The sequence below is a fragment of the Fukomys damarensis genome, unplaced genomic scaffold, assembly GCF_012274545.1.
Source record: "Fukomys damarensis isolate Sample0158 unplaced genomic scaffold, DMR_v1.0_HiC HiC_scaffold_13, whole genome shotgun sequence".
NCBI classification, from domain to species: domain Eukaryota; kingdom Metazoa; phylum Chordata; class Mammalia; order Rodentia; family Bathyergidae; genus Fukomys; species Fukomys damarensis.
The window spans coordinates 38,321,005-38,341,683 of NW_022900925.1; the positions used below are offsets into that span (position 1 = coordinate 38,321,005).

The 20,679-nt window shown below is 54.7% G+C and overlaps 1 protein-coding gene across 3 annotated transcripts; it reads left to right on the forward strand.

Annotated features, from left to right (window-relative positions):
* The first annotated feature begins 6,585 nt into the window (after positions 1–6,585).
* Positions 6,586–13,800, forward strand: G6pc (glucose-6-phosphatase catalytic subunit). 3 transcript variants are annotated; one of them, XR_782451.3, is made up of 6 exons: positions 6,586–7,019; positions 9,109–9,218; positions 11,310–11,415; positions 11,676–11,791; positions 12,198–12,975; positions 13,703–13,800. XR_782451.3 is itself a non-coding variant. In XM_010635537.3 (5 exons), exons 1-5 carry the CDS (start codon positions 6,790–6,792, stop codon positions 12,707–12,709), a joined length of 1,074 nt encoding a protein of 357 aa, XP_010633839.1. In that variant the 5' UTR covers positions 6,586–6,789; the 3' UTR covers positions 12,710–13,265. The 3 variants fall into 3 exon arrangements, 2 of the variants coding, with proteins under 2 accessions (XP_010633839.1, XP_010633840.1); XM_010635537.3 differs by lacking the exon at positions 13,703–13,800 and having other exon boundaries at positions 12,198–13,265; XM_010635538.2 differs by lacking the exon at positions 13,703–13,800 and having other exon boundaries at positions 6,797–6,849; positions 12,198–13,265.
* Positions 13,801–20,679: the final 6,879 nt, after the last annotated feature.

The following is a 20,679-nucleotide window of genomic DNA, read 5'->3' on the forward strand; positions in this document are numbered from 1 at the left end:
AGGGAGGGAGAGAGAGGATTCAAGGAGGCTTGGAGGGCTGAGAGGAAGGTGTCGGGGGTTGTGGGGGGAGCTGGCTGGATGTGAGGGAGAGAGGCAGTGGTACGGTGGGTGACAGGGACCGAGTGGGGCGTAGAACCAGCTGCCTGAGGCTGGACACAGCTGACTTTACTCATTCATGCGTCAAACGCTTCTTGGATTCTTTGTGAATGCAGCCTGGCGCGGGTACGTGACAGAGGAGGGCCCCTCCTGGATTGGAGCTGTGAAGGGCAGGCGGCCGGCTCAGGGAGCTGGAGGAGCTGCAGGAAGCAGGGCTTTCGGAGGACGGAGGGCTGTGTGTGTGCTCTGTTGGATTCACTGACTTGTTTAAACTAGGAACACACGGGTTGGACAATCTTCAAAGGACGAGAGGACACTGTGCACTGATGGCCTTCATCCCCTGGCTCCCGCCAGTGCCCCAGACCGGCTCCCCTGGGGGGTGACGGTCACCGGCCGAGCCCGAGGGTGTGGCTGACTCTGCTTCTCCCATCTGACCCGGAATTTCCTAGAGCAGGTCCCTTGGCCTGGTGCCTGCGTCCAGCACGGCACGGTGCCCTTCGTGGGTGTCCAAACACGTCTTTGTAGCCATTTAATAAACAATAGTCATTGTCACATTGCAGGAATCTCTCTGAAAGCCACTTCAGAACTGGAGGCAGTGGCGCATGCCTAAAATCCCAGCCTCGTGGAGCATGAGGCAGGAGAGTCACCTGAGCCCAGGAGTCTGGGGCCAGCTGGGCAGAGTAGCTAAGCCTTGTCCTAAAAAAAGAATAAAAACCACTTCGCATTCATCTCTCTCTGGATGGCCTCAGGGGGAGCTGGAAGGAAGTCCAGAGATTGAAGTAAAAACATCACCCAAGCCATACAGGTGAGGCTGACACACAGGGCCAAAGGGCACCGCTGACACGCGGGGCCCAGGTGTTTCCTTGCTGTAGTGGTGAGGAGGGGATGAGGCCGGGGTTGTGGTGGGTGGGAGCCAGGTCCCCGGCGGGAATGGGGGCGAGGACACCTCGGAGTTGGCCGGCAGTGGGAGGGGCTCCGGAGAGCGCAGACCGCTAAGTTACAGTTGTGGTGGCCAGGTCCCCCCGGCGGGAAGGGGCGAGGACACCTCGGAGTTGGCCGGCAGTGGGAGGGGCTCCGGAGAGCGCAGACCGCTAAGTTACCGGTTCCCTTGCCTCTCACTTCTTGGGTCCTTGGTCCTCTGTGCCCTTGATCCGAGTTTGGTCGGGACACGCAGGCGGTGCCGAAGTCCAGGCGGAGTTTTCTGTGGACGGCAGAGATGAGCAGGGGCCTGGGGCCGGGGAGCTGTGATGTGACGTTTCACTTTGCAGTTACTTGGGATTTGCAAAATGCCTTTGGTTCCTTTTCAGAGGGGCACTGTTTCCTCAGGGGCCTTAACTGCAAAAAGCTCACAGAAGCTAAACCCTGGAGAGGCCCGGCTGTGTGCTGGGCCGACACAGCAGCTGGGTCTTCGTGCTGCACACACGTGTGACGTAAGCTGTCACCGTGCTTGGGGTGACCGTGAGGAATGATGACACTGGCACAGAGGTGCCTCTGTTTCTGGAGGTCCTCTGGCCACCGTGCTATTTTGGATACTGCCCCTATTTGTCCCCTGGGCTGCTCTGGTCTAACCTGACGCCGGCGGCGAGCACCTGAGTGTCCACATGAGATGCAAGTCCCACCGGCAAGGCGGGCCAGGAGCTCAGGCCCGGATTCAGAGGACAGATGGAAGTAGAGTCATCACACAGGCGGGACGCGTATTTCCAGCCTCTGCACGACCCCCAGAGGTGAAGACGGAGCAAAACAACCCCGGCTGGGGTTCAAACGTCGGGGTTAGGGCCCCAGGCAGGAGCAGACAAGGGGAGGGGCTCGGATGGTGCTGGGGGTGGCAGGCGGCTTTCTTAGCTTGGGCTCTGCTTGGGCTGGAACCTCCCGCACTGTTTTCCCCGCAGCTCTGGGCTCCTCCCGCCTGCATCTGAGGACTCTCAGGGCTAAGGAGCAGGCTGAGCCCAAACCCTGTCTCCTGCTTCTCTCCCTGACCCTGATGCTGTGTTCGCTCAGGGCACTGGCGGAGGAGGAGGACGACCTGCTGGTCTCCTGGGTGCTCGCTTGGGACGATGACCAGTGTTACAGAAGCAGGGGCTAAAGGGGCCCCGAGGACCAGCCAGGGAGCCGGGACCGGAGAGGCACAGGGGAGGGGCTCTGCGCAGGGAGTGACTTCCCCAGCTCCGTGGGCCCTCACAGGCCCCTGGCCGATGAGCTTCCTGGGGCAGGAAGAAGCTGCCTCAATGGAGGACTCTTGAGTCCTCTTTTGCATTTTTCTTTTTAAACCATGTAAATGTATTTCTTTGGGGAAAAAATATTTTTTCTTTGAGAGACAGGAGCTCACTATGTTGCCAAAGCTGACCTTGAACTCCTGGGCTCAGAGGATCTTCCTGACTCAGCCTCCTATGTACATCCCACTGCACCCCGGTGAAAATGTTTTAATTTAAAAATAGGACTTGATTTATTTTTTCTTTCTGGAAATAATGAATCATTTACTACAATGAGATCATCAGAGCCAGTGCGGTCCCTGTGAGTCCTTTGAGGGCCAGCTGGGCTCAGTGAGGGGGAAGCTCATGGAAGCTGAGGGTCCTGCTCACCTTTGACAGTTGGCAAAATTAAGACCCAGAGAACTTGGTCACTTGGCCCTGGCCGTGAGCTCTCTCGTCCTCTTGCTGAGTGTAGTTTTTAAATCCTGCTGATCTAGTGGGCAAGGGCAGTGTCTCCAAGGAGAAGCAAGGGGCACCTCGGGCCCTACTCTCAGGCGGAGCCACAGAGGGCTTGATTTGCCTAAAGACTCCACCAAAAGATGATCCAAATGGATACACAAGTTAGTAAAGTTTCAGGATACACAGATCAACAGACACAGATCAGTAGGACCTATAATCCCACCATCTGGGAGGCTGAGGCAGGAGGATCGCAAGTTTGAGCCCAGACCCTGCGAACAGCAATGCAGTAAGAGCCTGTCTCAAACAAAAAAAAGGGGGGTAGTGCTAGTGATGTAGCCCAGTGCAAAGGCCGTGGGTTCAATCCCCAGTACCAAAAGAAAAGAAAAAAATTCCTAACACCTTGTTTGTACACTAATAACAAGGCTGCATAAAAAGAAGTCACGGGAGGGATTCCAACTCCCATTTTTGTTGCTTTGTTTTCTTGAGACAGGATCTCACTTTGTATCCCAGGCTGGCCTTGAGCTGTCTATGTAGCCCAGGCTAGCCTCCAATTCCCAGAGATCCTCCTGCCTCAGCTTCCCAAGTGCTAGTACCTGGTTAACTCCAGGTTTGCAAGCTACCTTCCTTGCTTCCACCTCTGCAGTGCACCGTGGCCACACTTGGCCCCCAGCAGGACGGGGATGCCTTGGACAGCACGCAAGGCCTGATGGCTAGAGAGAGTCCGCCACCTGCAGGGAGAAACCAGTGATGGTGGAAGTGGGATTTCTGGTCTGAACAATGCTTCCCGGGGAGCCGTGGAGAGGGAGGCGGCACAGGAAGAGGCCGGGCTCCACGGAGGCCTGGAGCTCCATTCGCTTTTGGCAGCAGCAGGGATGATTTGCTGAGTCCGTGCAGCCGAGGCCCTGGGGCCTTCCCTGCGGACACGGACACGGCGTCCTCTGTCTGACAGCCAGGCCCCTGCCACCTGGTCCACAGATGCACAGTTCAAGGTCCTCCCCTGGGCTTCCCCTGTGCCGGAGATCGCAGCTGGCAATGATTAACCCCCGCCTGTCTGGCGGAGGAGCTGGGTCACTCACTGCGAGGGTGACAGCACCGGACCCGCCAGTTTGTGCCGTCACGTTCTGCTCCCACAGCACCCAAGCGACAGGAACAGAGAAAATTAAAAAAAAAAAAAAAAAAAAGAATCATGCCCTGTATTCATCTTCTTTTCAGATTTCTTTTGTTTTTAAGCTTAGACTCGATGAGCTCACATTTGGAGGACGCAGTGACCGCTTTCCTCCGGGGATGTCACATCTCATCTTTTCACGTCCTCAGCGCCGGCCGTCAGCCTCCGAGGGCTGCCCTGCCGCTCAGGAGAAGTGGGGCTCGAAGCTGGGCTTGGGTCCCTGCTCTTCCGTGTAGACAAAACGCTTTCTAGTGGCAGTGACCGAGGACAGCAGAGTGGCTCTCTGAGCAGAACCCGCGGCCCCGCAGCACGGAGGACGGAGCCGCACGTAGAGGCAGTCAACTTGGGAGGGCGTGGTAGCGCACACCTATGATTCCTCAGTTGGGAGGCTGAGGCAGGACTGCTGTGAGTTTGAGACTAGCCTGGGCTACAGAGAGAGACTCACACACACACACAGGCACATAGTGTTTCAAACGCAGTGTTTGGATGCTAGGAGGGGACACGATGGTTTCTTCCCTGCCTTGTCTGCCCACTGCAAATAGAACGGCATCGCCCTTGCCCTGGGAGAGGTGTCCGCCCGGCACGCCCTGGCCGTCCTCATCCGACCGAGGCCGAGCTGTATGTTCTGACACCAACTCCTCGTGTTTTCCTGAAGCCTCTGGATTTCTGTTTTTGGAGAAAAGGCCAGGCAGTGCCTGTGAGTGTCCTAACCCTTGAGCGGCCCAAGTTTCCATGGCTTCCGCGGGCTCCGAGGCTGCTTCCTGGGGGCGCTAACAGGTCTCCCGGCCCAGCAGCGATTCCCGTGCCCGACCCCTCAGTCTGTGTTGATGCGTAGATGCCTGGCCTCCCCTGGCCGCCAGGCTGGCCGGGTCCCAGGGGCAGACAGGATTTAAACTGGCTAAGTTAGAAGAGAAGATGACAAGTGGTGGAGGTAGAGGGTGGGACCTCCTCTCTGGAAATAGCTGCTTTGTGTTCTGAGTTGGGGACAGAACCCAGGGCTTCGCACACCAAGCAAGGGCAATCGCTTTTCGGCCGGGCCACACCCCAGCCCTTCCGTGGCTGCAGAAACGAGTGGGTTCTTAACAAAGCGGGACTGCAGGAACTCGAATGCTTCATCTAGAGCTGTGTGTGGTGGCGCATGCCTGTCACCCGATGCTAGGGAGGCCAGGGCAGGAGCATCAGTGGGAGTTCAAGGCCAGCTTGGGCTACATAGGGAGACCCTTTCTCAAAAACAAAAACAAAAACAAAAACACCCCCAAAACAAACCAACAAACGAAAGCTTCATCTGCATTCATCTGCAGGCTTCGCCTGTGCCCCAAGAGCTTTGAGGGGCCAGGAATAGCTCTCCAGGGCCTCAGGGGCCTCCCCTCCTCTGATAAAAATCTGCTGCAGGAAGCAAGCAGGGCTGGAAGGTCAGAGGATGGGGCCCTGCGCACGTGTCACTGAGCTGTCACAGAGGTTCTGAGCGACAGGGTTGCCAACGCAGCAGACAGGTTCCTCCTGCCTCAGCCTCCCAGAACAGATCATCAGCCTGTGAAGGCGCCTTAGCAGCACGGGGACCCACAGGGCTTTCAGGTTTCTCCAGGGCTCCCCATTTTCTCCCCTACACTGAGCACAGGACTGACCTTGTACAGAGGTCCTGGCTGCTGGTGGCCATCAGGGAGCTGACAGTGTGACCTTGGATGGTTTGTGTCACCTCTGACCAGGAAAGCTCTGGTCCCGGGCATCGCTGCCGTGGTTGCTTAACACTTTCTGGCTCCCTGCCTGTCTCTTCAGGCCACTGCCCAGGGCCCCACATCCCATGGTGTACAGGATGCAGGCCCACGTCCCCCTGCCCACCAGCTGGCCCAGCGGGACTGACGTTCCCCGTGAGCTGGGGTGGGAGGGGCGCCGGCTGCGGGTGAGGAGGTTTTGGTCTTTCCCAGCAGGGAAGATGTCCACCTTCGCTGTAGGAGCTCCGAGTTCCTCTTCGCTGTCCCCAACCTACCCCTCGCCGGTCACTACGCACCTGCCGGTGGGAAATTTAGGCTGAGCCTGTAAAATGTGTGACTTGGCCACCAACTCACTGCCCGTCTCCCTTCTGATCTGTGGGGAGGTTTTGGCCCCACAGGCTGCCCCTGAAAACATACAGGGAAATGCACGGGCCATGCTGAAACTGTCTGAAAAACACCCAGAACGTCCTAACTGGCTCCGCAGTCCCCAGTCGCCAAGTTGCCGGTGTCCTCTTGCACGAACATACATTTGTTCTACTGCTTAAACGTTACGTGCTGAAACCGACAGTAAAGTCATGAAATGAATTGATTGATCGCTGAATTCACCAGCCATGGCCTGATGAGATAGAAGCCGATGCCAGGGAGAGGGCTGATCCCCCACCCCGGCAGAGGCCACCCCAGGCCCCAGCGAAGCGAGGCAGGGCCAGAAGGGGACAGGGCCCGGAGCAACCACACTGGGTGTTCTGGGATGAACACAACCCCAGGCAGGTGCAGACCTAGAAAACGGGCCAGCTGGTTCTTGGTGGACTTCGACTGCCCTGCGTCCGGCTGCCTCGGAGCCAAGAGGGCAGCCCCTTGCACAGTAAGCAGTGTGCCCAGGTTAATGATTGGCCCTGCCAGGGGCCGATCAGGCTGTTTTTGTGTGTGCCTGTTTTGCTATTTTACGTAAATCACCCTGAACACGTTTGCATCAGCCTCCCAATGATGCACCTTTGATCAATAGAATTTAGACAAAAGCGGTTTTGAGTCCAAAGATCAGGGCTGGGTTGGCCTGCGGACCGGCTACAGGGCGTATAAAACAGGGGCAAGGCGCACAGTGATAGCAGCGCCATCGCCACCCAGCCTGAGTCTCAGCAGTCACCGGCCTCCAAGGTGCCGGGGCGCAAGGATGGAGCGCGGGATGAATGTGCTACATGACTTTGGCGTCCAGTCCACGCGCTACCTGCAGGTGAACCACCCGGGCTCGCGGGACTGGTTCATCCTGGTGTCCGTGCTCGCCGACCTCAGGAACGCCTTCTACGTGCTCTTTCCCATCTGGTTCCACCTCCGGGAGGCCGTGGGCATCCGGCTGCTCTGGGTCGCGGTGATCGGGGACTGGCTTAACCTTGTCTTCAAGTGGTGAGGAGCACACAGTGGGAGACGGGCGGGAGAGGCTGCTGGTGAGAGAGCGGGCTGTCCACAGCCATCCGGGGTCCCCACACTGCTCAGGGAGCCCCTCGGAGTCTCCACATAGAAGGGACGGCCATGGAGACAGCCCCCTCTGCGTGGGAGCCAATTTCCTATGAGCCACGGGTGGGACATCAGTGAGAATCCTGCACCGATTCAGGCTTTAAGCAAAGACTTTGAAGGAGAATTGAGGGTTGGGGTGCAGCTTGCCAAGTGTGCGCGAGGCCCTGGGTTCCATGCCCAGCACCACAGAAGAAAAAGAGAACTGAGGCTGTGAAGACAGAGATGTGTGGGGAGAGGAGAGAGATGGCTGGAAACCCGGTCACACGGGCCAGGAAGCGGACAGAGCCCGGGCCACAGGAGAGATGGAGGCACAGAGTTAACTGGGCCAGTGAATGTCACTCAGCCCCCAGCTCTCGGTCCACACCCTGCCTGATTTCAGGAGTTCCAGCCAGAGAGGAATTGCTATGTCAGATGACGGGTTTATTTTTTTCTCATTTATTTATGTTTGCAGAGCTGGGGGTCGAACCCAGGCCTGGCACATGTTAAGCAGGTGCTCTACCCCTGAGCTATACTGCTCTCCTAGGCGAATCTTGGGATCTTTCAAGACTGGGTGTGGTGGCACAGGTTTCTAATCTGACCCTCTCAGGAGGCTGAGGCAGGAGGATCAAGTTCAGGCCAGCCTGGACAATTTAGACTTCATCTTAAAAAAAAGAAACATACAAAGAAAAAACCTCCCAGTTCTAACACTCTTTGGTAGTACACAATAAAAGTCCTTTAGAGTAAGAAAAAAATGTTATTGGGCAAAGCATATTGATGAGATTCCCGAGAGCTATGTTGGAGAGTTATTAAATTTTGTCTTCTCCTATTCAGTTATATGAACCTAAAAAATAAAAAGATAAAGGATTATTCCAGATACCTGATCTTAGAAAAGAGCCATGGATTCTTTCTGGGTTGCTAGAGGTCAGAGGTGGTGCCTGTCCCCAGATTTGTTCTTTTTTTTCCTGGTACCAGGGATCAAACTCAGGACCTTGTGCTTTCGAGGCAGGTGGCTGCGGCACTGAGTTAAATCCCTGGCCCTGTCCCCAGTTTTTATTAGCAGCATCCTAATGACTTTTGATGCCCGTTTTCACTGTGGAAATCCCATCTAGTACTTTTGAGGGGGATGTGGTTATTCTGAGGCATTCTGTTTTGAAGCAGAGAGGACAAAACAAGCCTCTGGCTCATGAGGCTGACTCTGATGGGGCCAGGTCTCCTGGGGGGCTGTCCTTGGGCTGGGCACATCCTTGGGTGTCATAGGAAACCCACAATTCCCTAAGGCCCGAGAAAGAGGAGTCCAGAGTCCACACAGGTCGACGTTACTAGCTAGTTTTCTGTATGCGTCTTTCCCAGACAAATTCTTCTTGGGGTTAAAAAAAAAAATCACTTAGCTGCCACTAATATGGAATATTTTATCTTGATTTTAATTTTATTTGTTTTCCTTAAGAAACAGGATCTCAAGTCAGGCAAGTGGCCCATGCCTGTAAGCTTAGCTACTCAGGAGACTGAGGAAGGAGGATCGCAAGTTCACGTCCAGCCTGGCAGCTTAATGAGGCCATGTCTCAAAGTAAGACATAAGAGGAATTAAGGATCTAGCTCAGGGGTAGAGCACTTGCCTAGCATGTGCGAGTCTGTGTGTTCAAGTCCCAGCACCGCCACCCCCCCTCGAAAGAATGGGGGAAAAAAAGAAAAAGTGATGGGGTCTTGCTATGTTGCCCAGGCTGGCCCTGAACTCCTGAGCTCAAGTAATTCTCCTGCCTCAGCCTCCTGAGTAGCTCGACTACAGGTGTGCACCACCATCCCTGACTTTGGATTTACGCTTGAATGCATGAGACATTCCTATGTCAAAAGTTGTCTAACGGCCGTGTCACGAAATCTCTCCAGGCCCCTCCTCGGCCACTCAGTGGCTCCTCAAGCCACTCTCTCCTCTAGAAAGAGGGGGCCGGGCCGGGGCAAAGGTGTCCCTTGGGTGGCTCCAGACGCACTGTTCCGCTCCTCTCAGGATTCTCTTCGGACAGCGCCCCTACTGGTGGGTCCGGGACACTGACTACTACGGCAACACCGCGGCGCCGCTGATCAAGCAGTTCCCGGTCACCTGTGAGACGGGACCAGGTGAGTCCCAGCCCCGTGGGGACGGCAGCGTGGGGGCCTCAAGGGGGCTGTGATGCGCAGAAGGAATGGTAAATAGGGAAAGCACGTAGCAGATGAGAAGATGATGATGTTTATGCTAAACGAAGAGGAGGAAATGAGACGCAGAAGTCCAGTTGTCCCTCGGAATTCCGAAGTCAGGGCGGCCTCTGTCGTGGCCGGATGGGCCGCAGGCGCCAGGCCTTTACGCCCTGGCACGGACTGGTTACTGCTGCAGGCCGCCCCTGGAGGAAGGGGGACCTCGGTGAGGTCATTAGCCCTGGCAATGCCCAGAAAAGACGGGGAGCTGAGGGCCTTTTGCATCTACAGCCTCGGCCGAGGGAGTTCTGGGAGAATCTCAGAAACCTGCATTGTTTTGGTAGAAGAATCCTGCATTTAACTGCAGTGTTAAATGGGGTGCCCGAGAGGACCCCTTGATAAGGACAGGGCTGAGCCAAGACTCAGAGGCAAGGACTTGGCCAAGGGAATTCAGGGCAAGAGCTGTCTGGCCAGAGAGCCCAGTGACGCAAAGGGCCTGGGGTGGGGGTGCACCGGGCGTGTGCAAAGGACAGCAAGGCAGTAGTGTGATCACAGCAGTGAGCACGGAGCAGGGGAAGGAGAGATGTAACAACAGGCCTGGTGGGGTGAGATTCACATCCAACGCGCTGATGTTCTGTGCGATCTCCACACTGCAGCAGGGATCTTCTCTGGTTTTACCCCTACTGTGCTCTCAGAGCTGTGCACAATGCTCAGTGCAAAGTAGGAGCTCCACAGATAGCTATTAAATAAATAAGTTATTGATACATGAATGAATGGCAGGGCGGGTGAATAGGTGGGTAAATGGATGCATGGACGGATGGGAGGACGGGTGGGAGGATGGATGGATGGATGGATGGGAGGACGGGTGGATGGGAGGATGGGTGGGAGGATGGATGGATGGACGGATGGATGGGAGGATGGGAGGATGGATGGGAAGACGGGTGGATGGGAGGACGGGTGGATGGGAGGACGGGTGGATGGATGGACGGATGGATGGACGGACGGATGGATGGGAGGATGGGAGGATGGATGGGAAGACGGGTGGATGGGAGGACGGGTGGATGGGAGGACGGGTGGATGGATGGACGGATGGATGGACGGACGGATGGATGGGAGGATGGGAGGATGGATGGGAAGACGGGTGGATGGGAGGACGGGTGGATGGGAGGACGGATGGATGGATGGACGGATGGATGGATGGACGGATGGATGGGAGGATGGGAGGATGGATGGGAGCACGAGTGGATGGGAGGACGGGAGGATGGATGGATGGATGGACGGATGGATGGACGGATGGATGGGAGGACGGGTGGACGGGAGGACGGATGGGAGGACGGGTGGATGGATGGACGGATGGATGGGAGGATGGGAGGATGGATGGGAGGACAGGTGGATGGGAGGACGGGTGGATGGGAGGACGGATGGATGGATGGACGGATGGTTGGATGGACGGGTGGATGGGAGGACGGGAGGATGGATGGATGGATGGATGGACGGACGGATGGATGGGAGGATGGGAGGATGGATGGGAAGACGGGTGGATGGGAGGACGGGTGGATGGGAGGACGGATGGATGGATGGACGGATGGATGGATGGACGGATGGATGGGAGGACGGGTGGACGGGAGGACGGATGGGAGGACGGGTGGATGGATGGACGGATGGATGGGAGGATGGGAGGATGGATGGGAGGACAGGTGGATGGGAGGACGGGTGGATGGGAGGACGGATGGATGGATGGACGGATGGTTGGATGGACGGGTGGATGGGAGGACGGGAGGATGGATGGATGGATGGATGGACGGACGGATGGATGGGAGGATGGGAGGATGGATGGGAAGACGGGTGGATGGGAGGACGGGTGGACGGGAGGACGGATGGGAGGATGGGTGGATCGATGGATGGATGGGAGGACGGGAGGATGGATGGATGGATGGATGGATGGATGGACGGACGGATGGGTAGACAATGCCCTTGGCAGTCTCTCAGGTGGAGGCCTTTCATCTTCACTGTGTGCACGCCTTTCCTGCCCGTTAGGGAGTCCTTCTGGCCATGCTATGGGTGCAGCAGGTGTGTACTATGTGATGGTGACATCAGCCCTCTCTATCTTCCGGGGAAAGAAGAAGCCGACATACAGATTACGGTAAGAACTCCCTGGGTGTGGGTGGTGGCAGGAGGTGGCCCTTGCTGTGGCTGACACCACATGCTCCTCCCGCACCCCTAGCCCATCCCCGCCTCGGGAGCTGGGTGCTTCGCTGAGGGTGGACGTTAGAGTCAGAGCGTTAGTGCTGGAAGGGACCCACTCGTGCCTTTGTCTTTAGGACAGAATAGGAGGTCTGACATCGAGGAGGCTTCCAGAGTGCAGGTGCTGGGCTGGGGTGACCGTCACCTCTCTCCTTGCAGGTGCCTGAACATCATTTTGTGGTTGGCGTTCTGGGCCGTGCAGCTGAACGTGTGTCTGTCCCGGATCTACCTCGCTGCTCACTTCCCACACCAGGTTGTCGCTGGAGTCCTGTCAGGTATCCGACTCCCTCCCCGCCCCCAGCCTGTCGCCCCCAGCCTGTCGCCCCCAGTCAGGGCAGAATCCCGGCATTCCAGGCGTGTCCTCCTCGTCCTTCTGGCTGTTAGCATCTCAGGAGCTTGAAAGTCAAGGGTAGAGAGGCTGAGGCAGGATGATGACAAGTTCAAGCCCAGCCTGGGCAACTTGGGGACTTAGGGAGACCCTGTCTCAAAATCTAAAATTTAAAAGGGGCTGGAGATGTAGCTCAGTGGTTAGGCCCTGAGTTCCATGCCCAGTGTGTGGAAGGGAGGAGAGAAGTCCATGTGACCGTTTCCACGGGTGGCAGGTGGCCCGCCGCTCCCATCCACCTCTAGCAGGGTCTACACTCTTCTGCACCCCATCCTGCCATTCTGCCCTGTGCCCAGGTATTGCTGTCGCTGAATCTTTCCACCACATCCGAGGCATCTACGACGCCAGCCTCAAGAAGTACGTCCTGGTCACCTTCCTCCTGCTCAGCTTCGCCATCGGCCTCTACCTGCTGCTCCGGGCGCTGGGCGTGGACCTCCTGTGGACCCTGGAGAAAGCCAAGCGGTGGTGCGAGCGGCCAGAGTGGGTGCACATCGACACCACACCCTTTGCCAGCCTCCTCAAGAACCTGGGGACCCTGCTGGGCCTGGGGCTGGCCCTGCACTCTCACATGTACCGCCAGGGCTGCCGCGGTGGGCTCGGCAGGCGTCTTCCGTTCCGCCTCGCCTGCGTCGGGGTCTCCCTCGTGCTCCTGCACCTCTTCGATGCGCTGAAGCCTCCGGCCCAAGTTGAGCTGGTCTTCTACTTCCTGTCCTTCTGCAAGAGCGCGGCGGTGCCCTTGGTGTCCGTCAGCCTCGTGCCCTACTGCCTGGCCCGGCTCCTGGGCCAGTCACACGGGAAGGTGCGGTGAGGCGTCCAGAGTCTGCAGCTCCAAACCAGCGACTGTGACTGTGCAAGAGCAGGGGACCAAGGCCTCCTGCCAGGGCCTTTGGGGGCCAGTCAGCTGTGGGGAGCCCCTACCCGCTCTGCGGTCCTGGTCATATCGAGACATGGTTCTGAGCCACCGATGAGGCCGCTGCAGGAAGCCTGGGCCCTGTCACAAGTTGCGTCCTTCTGGATGCTCCCGAGAACTTCTGTCCCGCTTCTCCTAGCTGATGGGCACAGCGAGACCTCCAGGTAGGGGAGCTCCTGAGCCCAGGACAGAGACCACAAGCTGTGCTTGTCCTCACCCCAAAAGGAGAAAGGCACAGTGAATTTGCTAGGGAAGGCAGGAGGGGCCAAAGAGAGGTTTTAATACCTTGCACATCATTGCTAGACGCCAAGCGGTGTCTAAATGGCTTCAATGACATTTGAATCCTTAGATGTGTGATCTCAGTAATGGTAGACCAGCCCGGTATGGTGGCGCACACCTGTCATTTCATCACTTGGGAGGCTGAGGCAGGAGGATTGCAAGTTTGAATCAAACCTGGGCAACTTAGCAACTTAGAGAGACCTTGGCTCAAAATGAAAAATAAAAGAGGGCTGGGGATACAGCTCAGTGTAGAGGCCCTGGGTTCAATCCCTAGTGCCAGATGGCATTTTTCTATTATCCCTGCATGGCCATGGTGTTGATTTGTGAATGGCCCCAGTGGCTGAGATACTGGACCAAGCCTGAACATTCAGGCCTCCTTGACTTCTCTTCCATCACCTTCCATCTTCCTCCCTATTATCCCGCCCTGCTGTGCCCAGAATTCCCTAGGCTCGGAGCCTCAAATGCCCAGGGCAATTCTTTGGTGGTGCTTTCGTAGCTTCTAAAACCTTGGCAAAATGGCCAGGAGAGGGCCAGGACTCCTCCCCATGGACGGTCACTCCAGCGCTACTCTCAACCCCTGCACGGTAAACATGACTCCTTTCTCTACCCCAGGCCGACCCAGCGCACACGTTTAGAGGAAGAGCGATCGGCTCCGTAACAGTTTGCAGAATATGGGCTCAGAACCAAAAACGCTGAAGCCTATTTACTCAGGACTCCTTGTTTTTGCTACTGATGATGTAGAATATAGTATGTTGTCATTCACACCACCATCCTAACACCCTTGAAAAGAAAAACATATGTGTGCGGTATTTTATTAAAACATTTTATTTAAAAAAGAAGCCTTGTTGATTATCGTTCAGCTTTCTGACCCAGCTAAATTTCTAGCTCTTTCCCTAAACAGAGATGTTGACTCCTCTGTGCCCACCCTTTCCCTTGGAGAGGGAGCGCCTCTGTCTTGGTTCCCCAGGGTTCTGGCATAGGCGGGGAGATGTACGACCAGCTGAGCACAGTGGCAGGAGCACAGCGTGGGTACTGAGCTGGTGCCACATGGGCTCGGTCTGCTGGCCCCCTGTGGGAGGGCAGAGCAGTGGCACAGAATGAACGGTGCTGTGCTTGGCCAGCTGGCTGGAGGTGGCAGCTGGAGCTCCCTTCCTGGGAGGCTCCCTGGGGCAGAGCACCCAGTCCTGAACTCAGGACCTTGCGCTTGCCAGGCAGGCATGGCACCACTGAGCTAAATCCCAGCCCTTTTCTTTGTAGCTTGTTTTGTTTTGTACCAGGGATCGAACTGGTGACTTTGTCTTTTCAGTTTTCTGAAACAGGGTTGTATGTATTCAGGCTGACCTTGAACGCACTATGTAGCCCAGGCTGGCCTTGAACTCATGGTGATCCTCTTGCCTCCACCTCCTGAGTGCTGGGATGACGGGTATGCACCACCACGCCTGACTAGTCATGAGATCTTTTTCATTTTGCAGATCTCAAGATCCTCACCTCCTCTTGTTCCTGATTAGCGGCCTTGTGGGCAGTTCCCGCCACGTCACACAGTGGGGGGCCCGAGGCCCTGCTAATCCGCAGTTGGGTAACAAGGGGAAACACATCTGCCCTGATTGATGGTCACAGGCTGTCTGTCGGGGTGCCAATAAGACTCCTGGGTCCCGTTGGGGGGATGACAGGGAGTAAAAGAAAGACAGAAACAATATTCAATATGCAGGGGGGACCAGGAGGAACTTGTCTTTAGTGGACAGCCTTTGACGCACTCCGCGGTGGGCCCACTTTTATTTTCAGCAAGAAACGCAGGGAGGGGGAGTGTGCTGTTCTAGGAACTGGGACTGCAGTGAGATTAGGGCAGCAAGATAGGGACCGAGTTTAGCATCTCTAAGGAATCAAGTCAAGGTTCTTCCCCACACCTGGGGACCCGCGTTTCTTATTGTCCCCAGTAGATGTTGTCTTGCTGTAGGAGTACTCTGATCATGACTTTCCCTCACCGCTAGGAAGTCTGTTCCTGAGACAGCACCCTTGGGACTGTGGGGCCTGTTTTCTGGCCCCCAACAGTGGACAGCAGGGTCAGGGGACGAGACACAGGCAGGAGGCAGCCGTGGCCATCAGGTCTCAATGCTCACCTGGGAAGAAGGAGGGCGCCGTGTCATCGGCGAGGGCTCCCCGCCAGATGAAGCCACCAGGGCACTGAGCAAGACTGAGCAGGCCCTGGAATCCAGCAAGCCAGGATCTGGGAAGCGTGGGGTCATGGAGAGAGGACATCATCGCACCAAGGAATGTGTGGGGAGCTCTTGCGGGTTTTCTTCTGAGCAATGGCCTTTATCCCAGGTACAGGGTCTTCCTCCAAAGGCCTCAACTGTCACCAGCACGCTGGGTCAGCTGTGAGTGAGCGCTGCTAATTCACCCCAGAGGTCTGGACACTGGATTTGGGTTTCTCAGAGGGGGACACCAAGCACCTCTCACAAGCAGCAGCCCCACCAGGGGGCGAAGGAAACTCTTGTCTGTCTGAATTGGACCCTGCAGCTAGGCTTGGCCTTCTCCTTCATGCTCCATTGGCTCCCAGAGACCAAATTCAAGTTCCTTACAATTGGATTCTTGAGCTGGGCATGGTGGCACACACCTGCCATCCCAGCACTTGGAGGCAGGAGAATTCCTGCGAGTTTGAGGCCAGCCAGGGCTACACAGCGAGTTCAACTACAGCCTGGGCTATACAGAAAGCTCATTTCAAAAAACAAAACAAAAAAAGAGGCCTCTGGCAGTTTGTGAGCTTAAGGACTCACGACAACGGGTAAAACACATTGAGTGCTCGTTCTAGGCCCCCCCATTCCACACGTTTAAAAAATACATATCTATAATCACTTAGTTCTCCCAGTCTCTGTGAGGTGGCTCTGATCCTCTCCCCAACCCCCGTACTACACGTGAGCGGGCACCGCGTGGGGAGGACCCTAACACTGGATGGGAGGCTGGATTAAGAATCAGGCAGTCAGAACCCAAGCTCTGTCCCATCCCACCCTGTCACCCGCTGAAGTTGCTTCAACCCTCAACAAACAGATGCAGCCTCTTTCCAGGGCTAAGGGCCTGACCTGGACATGTGCAGACCGGAGAAGGGCTCTGTCCTGAGCTGCGCCGAGCCCCACATGCAACTCTTAACTCAGACCCAAGGAGATGGGATTTCCTTCCGGCCAACGGCTCTGTCAAACTGATCTCCCCGTAGGCTGGCGTCAGCTCTCAAGTAGGAAGGGGCTGTATTTCAAAAGGAAGGGGCTGTATTTCAAAGGCCATTTCACGAAACAAACACCAGCGGTTCATTAACAGCTGTGCCTAAAACAACTTTAGCTCTTTTTCTCTCAGGAAAGTCTAAAATCACCTTAGGGCAGTAAAACAGTGAGAAACTTGCTATTGATAGACTCAAGATAAAACAAGAAGACAGAAGCACCACAAACTTTTGATCCAGATCTCACCTAAAGGCCTAGGACCGGATGGCCAGAGCCAGCAGAGACAAAAATGGCACATTTTTTTTTTCTTTCTTGGGTGTTGGGGATTGAACTCAGGGCTTTGTGATGGTAGGCAAGTGCTCTACCCCGAGTTACACCCCAGCTCTGCCCCAGACAGAACATACGATCTCAGATCAGCTCCCCAGCTTACAGACTTGGGTCTGCTTGGAAACAGCCTGTGGGTCCTAGCCTGTACACAAGGGACCAATGACAGCTTTAGACAATGCCCTTGTCCTGTGACTGCACAATATGAGTGAGTGTTCTAGCAGTGTTCAGGTGTCAGGTCTGAGAGAGCCTCTCACACACTCACACACACACACTCACCCATGCTGTGCAATTGTGTCACTGTTCCAGGAGATAAAAACATGAAAATGTACAACTTCTGCTGGCCCAGTACTAAAACAGCACAGATAGATGCAGTCTTAGAGCTTTGACAAAATTATAACCACTTTTAAAATCTTTGTAATAGCTTTATTGAGATACAATTCACACAGCATGCAATACCCTGGCTTAAGGTATACAGTAGTTTCTAGTGTTTCCTCACTTAACACAACCGTCACCACAAATCAACATCAGACCACTTTTCTAGCTGCTCTAAGTGGCACCCCAAGACTGTGCCATTCCCCACTGCCCACCCAGCCCCTAGCACCCACATCTCCGTCTTCAAGACTCACAGTCCAAATGGCACAGGACCAGGATCACACAACACACAGCCCTGCGTGCTGGCATCTCCCTCTTGGCCTGACATTCTCCAGGATCATGGTGGTGAAACACACATGGGGCTCATCCCTCTGTATGGATGTGCAACATTTCCTTCAGGGGGGGCGCTGTGCTCAGTCTAGTCCCCACTTGGTGGAGATTGAGGTCATTTCACTTTGGGGCTTGGGTCTAGATGTCCCCCCCAAACCTCATGTGGTCACGGGGAGCTTTTCAGAGGTGGCTGGATCAGGATGTGTGGTGCTGAAATTAAGGGTGCATGATTAATTACTAAATTAGTCCACTGGTTGGTCTGGCACAATTCTGGGTGTGGATAATGAGAAGGCCCCGCTAGGTGCGGGTGGCCCCACCCAAAAGGCCAGGTAGCCTGGATATGTATATAAAGGGACAGAAAGAAGGCAGGCTGCTGCTGCTGTTTCCCTGCTTTGCTGCCTTCTGCCTGCCATGAACTATTTCTCCTCTGTGATGCCCCTCTCCCATGCCAGCCTGCCAAGGAGCTGGCTGTGGTCTGTGAGCTACAATAAACCTTTCCTCCTTTAACTTTTGGTGTTGAGTATTTTGTCTCGGCAATGAGAAAAGTAACTAAGATAGGGCTGTTTCGGATAATGCTGCTCTGAGCACACTGTTTTGGATAATGTGTGAGTTTCTGTGCGGATGTACAGTATCTTTGCCCTTGGGTTGCTCCTGGGAGTGGAGCTGCTGGGCCACATGGTCACTGTCCAGTTAGCCACTCAGGGAGCCACCACACTATTTTCCAAAGGCTTAGGAGGAAAGTTTCACAGTGCTTTTGCCTCTGCCAACTCTGGATCTCCTAGGATCACACCTGTATCATAGCTTCATCAACTTGTTCACTTTGGAAGAGTTTGAAGATCCAGGTGACCAAGGAATCAGATTCCATGGAAAGAGAAGCCCTCGAGCCTTTTCTCCTCCGTGGGCAGTGGCTCTGTCATCATGCGTGATGCCACACGTGTGGCATTTGCAGATCTGCCTGCAGTTCCAGCCTCTTCCATGGACTGGTGATTTGGAGCCTGTCAAAGTTGCTGACTTGTTTTCAGAAAACCATTATTTTGACTGAATGGTAAATATTTGTTGATCTTGCTCTGCGCTGGGACAGGTACCTTTAAGGCCTATACATGTAAATAACATAGGACGATGGCATGTGTATCCACCGCTCTCTCTGGAGCCTCTTGGAGTGGAAGAATTGCCAGGTAGGTAGCTGTCTGCTGGGGAAAATGACACTGAAAAAGGAAAAGTTTAGGAGTATTTTTTACTTTCCCTCAATTGGCATTTATTTAAAAAATGCTCACTATTAATCCTACTCCGAATTTGTTTTCATTTCCTAGATGATAGAAATGAAAGCTGAGGTCGTAGCCACCAGGCAGCTCAGGCCCAGACAGGAGCGGCCGTCTCCCCGCCGGTCCTGAGTGTGGCCACTGTGGTGCTGGAGGGGAGGACTGGGCCACGAACCAGACCACAGCTGGAAGAGCTGCCCGCCAGCCTCCTAACGAAGCCTGGGCTCCCAGCTTCCGCTGCCTTCCCAGTCTGTCCAGGGCAGACAGTTTGGTGTTTTCATGGGACTTTCTAACTTGGGGATTTTTTTTTTTAAGTATGAGGCTGAATTTTCCAGTCAGAGAATTTGCAGACTTTCCTTTCTGTTCTGTCTCTTCTTCTGTCCTCTCATCCTGTGGGCATTGCCTTGAGACCGTCTCAACCCAATTCCCACAACTTTTTTTTCTTTGTTTTGTTTTGTGAGACAGGTCCAGGCTGGCCTTAAACTTACTATGTAGCCTGGAGGCGACCCTCCTGCCTCAGGCTCCTGAGTGCTGGGATTTGCCACCACACATGGCTCAGCGCCTACTTTTGACCCCAGCATCAGAATCCAGCTGTCCTTTTGTTTGCCAAGCAGCCCCTCTTCCAGTTCCGCCTTGGGTGGGAGATTCGTTGCTCTAAACCCCTACAGCCTCTCCTCCAACCAGGCCTAGGCATTAAGGCTCCGGGTGCACGGAAGGGAACTTCCTGGTGATGCCTCGTTACTGACAGGATGCTGGGGCTTAGCCAGCAAGCTTCGCAGCCAGGCAGAGGGGAGAAACAGACAGGGCCAGCAGCCAAGACCAACTATGCCTACCAGGGCTGCTTAGCACCTGGATTCCATTCTTCAGAGGACCCAGAAGTGATGAAATAGCTGAACCTTTTCTCTGTTGGGGATGAAACCTGGGACCTGAGAAGCTGAGGGCCGGGGATTTAGCTCAGTGGCACCGCGCCTGCCTTGCAAGTACAAGGTCCTGAGTTCGATCCCTGGTAACTCAGAAAACAAACAACAAACTCAACAGCCACCACTAGCCAGGTGTAGGGGCACAACCATCATCCCAGCACGCTGGGAGGCTGAGGCAGGAGGATCACAAATTCAAGCTCAGCCTGGGCAACTTAGTGACTTAGGGAGACCCCGTCTTAGCATAAAAGGTGAAAAAGGGCTGAGATGGAGCTCAGTGAGAGCCCTTGGGCTTAACCCCCAGAACAAAACAAAACTCACTACTGTTGGTACAATGAAAAACTCCAATTTATTTGTGTTTTACTGTCCAAGTTAACGTTGAGAAAGAGGGGGAAAAAACTCCAGGCCAGATAGTCTGCTGATGTCATTAAAGTAATAATTCATAAGAAAAATGGATTTTTAATGATGGGCAAACTTTAACCCTTCATTCCAATGAACACATCTTTGCTTCCTAGTTGTTAAATATTAACTCATGTTGACCAAATATTATGTTTAAATCTTGCCACAAATATTTATCCATTTATTCTATGTTTGTTTATTTATTTATTTATTTTTAATTTTGGGTACTGACAATTGAACCCGGGGCCTTTGCACAGAGCTACTTCCCAGTTTATGGAGAGCACAGCCATACTGACCTGTGATTCACCCAAGCAGTGTGGGCGTGTTGTCGCCCATAACAACGGGCGGGTTCAACTGGTGGTCTGACCTGTTGCCTAGCAAAGGCAACCCATAATAGTTATTGTACTTCCTGTTTCCTTCCGGATGTGGGCGGTACTCTCTTGCAGCTGCGCAGCTGGAGAGTATAAAAGGAGAGGTCCCGTAATAAACAGAGCAAGCAAGTACCTTGAGAAGAAGAGTGCCTTCCGTCTCTCTGTCCTCGTCCTTTCATGTTTAGGACCTGCTGGCAGGATCCTGACATCGCGGCTCGCGACACCAGCTTTTTTAATCTTTTATTTTTTTATTTTGAGACAGGGTCACTGAGTTAGTCTAAGGTGGTCTTGAACTTGTCATCCTCCTGCCTCAGCCTCCCAGAGTGCTGGGATGACAGGCTTATACCACCAGGCCGAGCTTGGTTTGTGTTTGCAGCACTAGAGGTGGAACCCAGGGCCTTCCTC